At 32.7% G+C, this 5,683-nt stretch overlaps 1 protein-coding gene across 2 annotated transcripts in view; it reads left to right on the forward strand.

The window, feature by feature from the left end:
- The window catches only part of LOC117113702 (CMP-N-acetylneuraminate-poly-alpha-2,8-sialyltransferase-like), an 11,260-nt gene extending 10,553 nt beyond the window's left edge, over positions 1–707 (forward strand). For both annotated transcript variants that reach the window (XM_033257123.1, XM_033257124.1), the window contains one exon: positions 324–707. In XM_033257123.1, coding sequence (XP_033113014.1) covers positions 324–594 — 271 coding nt within the window. In that variant the 3' untranslated portion in view covers positions 595–707. The remainder of the gene's footprint in view (positions 1–323) is intronic.
- The last annotated feature ends 4,976 nt before the right edge of the window (positions 708–5,683 follow it).

The following is a 5,683-nucleotide window of genomic DNA, read 5'->3' on the forward strand; positions in this document are numbered from 1 at the left end:
ATAAGAGACAGTATATATATATATATATATATATATATATAAAATGTGTGTGTGGGTGTGTGTGTGTGTGTGTTTTCAGGTCATGTGATGATTTAGACCCTTCATTTGTAATAGTCCGTCCCTGCCCTTCGCCACTACCGCAGCAAGTAGTAGTATTAGTAGTAGTAGTAGCTGCAGTACTGTCTTAGTAGTAGTAGTAGTAGTAGTAGTAGCTGTGCTATTAGTATTAGCTGCAGTATTGTAGTACAGTAGTAGTAGGTGCAGTACTGTATTAGTAGTAGTAGTAGTGGTATACATATTATGTTTTTTTTTTATTTATGCAGTCTCTGGAACATAACAAATCCGTCGTCAGGTCTTTATCTCTATACTGTGGCAGCATCTTTATGCGATGACATCTCCTTGTATGGTTTCTATCCGTTTTACACATCATCGGACGGTACGCAATTAAAACATCATTACTATGAAAACAGATCAATGGACTACGCAAAATCACATCGCATGCCGGAAGAATTCAAATTGTTCACAGTTTTACATAAATTTGGGTTTATTCGATTGGTTTTAGACAGATGTTCACAAGATAGTAGGAGATTGTAAGTCTCAGCTAAAATATCTTGAATATAAAACAAATAATAATGTTGTATACAATTCTATAATGTTTATCTGTGATGAATGAAACTACTATAATAATTATTGTAATTAATAAATGTTCAAATAGTGGAAAAGTGGTACTCATACTTTCGAAATATCAAACGTTATTCTGATTGTTGACTGATACCAAGTAAATGTATTTTCCATTGTTCTGAGAGTGCTTTATTTTGGGTTTGAGGGCGGTCAAGCGGAGTGAGGAGTCAGTTGACCGGTTGCGATTTTTTTCTGTTCGAAACATTTACATGAAACTCCACTCGGGACGTCTCGACTGACCCGACTCGAAAATTTCATACTGCACAGTTCAGGAGGTCAAAAGGTCATCAACGAATGATAAACGTCTACAAAACAACTTCTGAGATAGCCATCAGAGAAATTACCATCAAAAATAAATATTCTGGTATGTAATTCCAATTCTATTTGATGATAAATGCTAAATTTGGTGTAAAATTATATGCTATTGTGTCAACTGAGTTCAATAAACATAATTTCAAAGAACGTAGGATGGCAAAATCAATATTTTGTTAATTGTTTAATTTTTTCGTAGCCGAAATGGCAACAATTTCGTGTCTAATCACATGTTGTGTCTCTCTATATATTGATTTTTGACAATTTTCATAACAGCCATCTTGAATTTCAAAATGGATGCCATCATAGCTTTTTGAAATCATGTTTATTGAACTCAGTTGACACAAAACCATATAATTTGACACCAAATTTAGCGTTTTTCACCAAATATAAGTGGACGGGCCTTCGGACCAATGGACCGTCAAACCAAAGACCTTTCGGACCAACGGGCCTTTGGACCAAAGAGCCTTTGGAATAATGGTCCTTCGAACCAAAGACCCTTCGGACCAAAGGTAGGCACCCGTCGGTACGAATGTAGGTAAGAATGGCCCAAGAAAAAATGGCCCCGGAAAAAATGGCCCTGGAAAAAATGGCCCCGGTAAAAATGGCCCCATAAGACAGGTAGGTAAAAATGGCTCCAATGAAAAATTCGGTAATAGAAATGATATATTTTTTTTAAATCTTCAAATATTTAAATACTGTATAAGCAAGAATTGAATCAAGAAATAAAAAATGGCCCTCAGTTATAAAATTCAAGAAAAAAAAATTAATAATAAATAAATAAATTTCTGTCTCTTATACACATCTAGATGTGTATAAGAGACAGATTATTAATATTATTATTATTATTAATGGCTCTGATGGGAGGCTCTAAAACATTGATTCGGCACCAGTTTTGAACGACGAACTTGCAGGGAATGTTATACACCATTTTCGTGAAATTTGAAATAAAATTTTCCAATAACGTGGCGACTACCAACTATGGGGACTTTCAGAGGCCTAGCATTTCGCAGTACGTATTACTGTCATGGATAACATCAACAATAAATCTAAATTGCTAATAAGCACAAACATTTTAAAACGAAAAAAAAACACGAAATGTTTATATTGAAAACAAGTCCAAGTATTAAATTTTTTTAAAGAATTGGAACCTCTGGATGGCCAGAAATGACACTCTCAAGACTGTGACAGGCATGTCACATTTCTATTTTTTTATTCCGACGACCTGTCAAATTGGGGGGGGGGGTCCTGGTGTGGTTTGGGATGTATGTAATTTTGTAATCTAATACACTGTGATTGTGTAAGTGACAACTAAGTACAATTCAATTGGTCAATTTTTTTTTTAAAGATTTTTTATTGGTTGAGAATCTATGCTGTAGCCAATATATAAAAGCCTTCTGTTTTGAAATGCCATATAAACAACATGTCTAAAAGTCCAGGTGTTATTTATCTCTTGTTTATTTGGGAATAATCATCTATTTTATGGAATAAATACAGAGAATAATAATAATAATAATAATAATAATAATATTGGCAATAAATGGTTATAATACTGTAACTTACAAAGCAACTTAAAACAAATATTAACATTACATGCGGTAAAAAAGATGCTGTTAAATTAGTATTAGAAACTTATTAGTAGGAATGCATATATACAGTACAGTAAAATGTGCAATAGTCAGCGAGTTCGTCAAACAAGGTATAAAAAGTCTCGCCTTGGGTAGCATCTTTTTGAAGAAAATAATTAATTTCATTTAAAAAAACAAAAGTTACTGATTGATTAAATAATTCTATGTTAAATAAGAAATGATTATGCGCAGTTAAGGTAACATAGGACAACATTTAAAAGATCATTGTATTAGTGGTACTGAAACTGTTAATTATTTCAAGGATTTATCTAAGTGCAAATCCAAGTTTGATTGCTTAATTAAAGAAATGCTTTGGATCAAAGAACTGAAACCTACACTTAACAAACAAACTGATTCAGTCAAAGCCAAACTGTTTATCTAGTTTATCTGCTAAGAAGGGCTAATTATTGCTTAGCTCCACTGTGGCTCCACACAGTAGGCCCTATTGATATGTAAATTAATTACTTACTTCCTGTCACTGCTTGGTATTTTTGTTTTTAGTTTTTTCAATTTACTTGATCTTGAGAATGGTTCCATGATGGACCCGAAACGTCGATCTTTCTCGTCATTAAATTTCATTATGTAAAAATAGTTATGCTTTAACATAGATTAAAAATATGTTACGCCTTACTTATTTTTAATCTATGGTCTTTTTAATTAATTTTCTTTCTTTTTATTGGAAATTCCGTAGTGCAGAGAAAATTTATCAAAACCCATTAGGTTTACAGTAATATGAAAAAAAATTTAGTTTATACAGAAATAGTATCTAAAATGATCTCAATTTCCAAAGTTAAAGCAAAAGATCTAATCTAAACACACAATATTAGGCAGGATGTATTTTTTTGGAAAAGAACCCACTCTTTTGTGAAATTAAGAGGGTATCTTTGAATATTTTATCATTGAATGTTAATTCTTGCAAAAAGTAAAATGTAAATGGCAATTTGTTTGATGTTAGATTCCTTTTAAAAACTAAATTATTTAAGACAAAAAAATGCATATATTGAATCAAGAAAATCAGTTTTAATACTTTTTCCGGGGCCATTTTTTCCGGGGCCATTTTTTCCGGGGCCATTCTTACCGTACACCCGTCGGTACACGTCCCGCATGAATTTCCGTCATGGCTTGCATGAATTGCATTCCTCGCTGGATGACTCGCTGACTCGCTGGCTCGCACTTTGGCAACCCTTTTTTGGAAGGCCGCTTTCAGGGGAAAGCACAAAGAGGAAGAAAAGTGCGCTTCTGTATCAAATGAAACAGGGTGACAGTTATTTTCAAATTACGAGAAAAGCTGAGAATAGGCAGCTCTAAAATACTGAATGCCATAAGACCTGCTAAAAATATGGCAGAGCACCAATGAATGTATAAATGAGGCCTATTAATTATAGGCCTAGTAATAGTATCTTGATTACAAGGTTTTTGATTAATGCCGAAATGATTATTATTTATTATTATTATTATTATTATTATTATTATTATTATTATTATTATTATTATTATTATTATTATTATTATTATTATTATTATTATTATTAATTATTATGTTACTGAAACCTACTTTAAATATAATTTAGACAATGGAGAAATTATGGGAAAATAACACAAAAGAGATTCCCCCGGGCCTGGTTATTAATTATAGGCCTAGTAGGTTCTTGATTACAAGGCTTAGAGCAATTTAATTAATGCCGAAATGATTATGTTTTATTATTATTATTATCATTATTATTATTATTATTATTATTATTATTATTATTATTATTATTTCATATTAATTAAATTACAAGTTCATTAATGCTGGAATGATATATTTAATTTATTATTATTCAATAATATTTCTCTTATGCACTTTTTTTTATTTCATGCTTCAATTTTTTTTTCCCAAAATTTTAATCAACGTCATATGAAGCGTGACTGTTGGTATCAGGCCTAGGACCTTATATAGAGAGGGGCCTAGCTAAGAATTACCTCAGCCTGTAGGTAGGCCTATTATATAGTTTATCCTCTTTTTCTCTAGCCTTTGGTATTACTGTACCTCTACGACTAGTACTACACTTATAGAACTAGCTGTTGTTATTGTACATATTATACTAGCATTTAATAACATACAAGAATGTCACAGTTAGTTACACACGTACATCCCATGAATCCGTAAGTTTAGGCCTACCATAGGTAAACATATAGAAAAAGAGCAATAATAGTAAAACTCGAGCGTTACGACATTGTAAGGCGTCTGCTCTTGTTCCTCGTATCGAACTCGATTCGAGTCAATCCGAGATGGCCCGATTGAAGTTTCATGCAAATGTTTCATACGGGAAAAAAATCGCTGACCAGTTCCACCGCTGTGAGCAGTTCGCTGAAATACTTACTATATTGCTTGTAGCAGTACTACCATCTGTAAATTTGTATATAGGATCTGTGTGTAAATAATACTGTACCGTACCTTGCATTTTTAACTAACATCACAACTTCATGGGTTATACACCAAGCTTAGGAAGTTCATTTAACTTAAGGTCATTTGCCTTAATTCAAGTGACCACACATCATTTGGGAATGTTGATGAGTTTCCCAGGTACTAGACAAGGACAGGCAATTACTAATCCTTATTGGTCAGATGGTATTAAAGGTGATGCTATATCACATACATTTGTACTTTTACAGACACTCCTCAGTTTGTCCTCCCTGAGTACACATTACTTTCGTTTTCTATCAATTTGTATATATCATCAACTTGTTTCTCAAGTGTTTTTGTAAATACGCTTTTCACTTGGAATAAATTGTACAGTTCTACATATAAATTAGTGTGGTGTATTTTTATCATCTCATCGTACACTTACACTAAAATACATTGGGATTAATGACAGTAATGGTGAGGAAGTTTCAGACAACATGGGAGAATTGTCTATTTGAATTGCAGGGGTGAATTTAGAGTGGGTGAGCCGGCCCCGGTCTCTGTCCTCTTTTTGGGAAGTAAAAGGAAAAAAATGAAATAAAGAAATTATTGATTGCCCAAAAAAGAGATTGTTTCCTGGAGTCTAGAAAACAAAAATTCAAGGACCCCTTAGGAT

The sequence above is a fragment of the Anneissia japonica genome, unplaced genomic scaffold (assembly GCF_011630105.1).
Source record: "Anneissia japonica isolate Jap-2015-1 unplaced genomic scaffold, ASM1163010v1 scaffold2576_len324117_cov159, whole genome shotgun sequence".
Classification (NCBI taxonomy): domain Eukaryota; kingdom Metazoa; phylum Echinodermata; class Crinoidea; order Comatulida; family Comatulidae; genus Anneissia; species Anneissia japonica.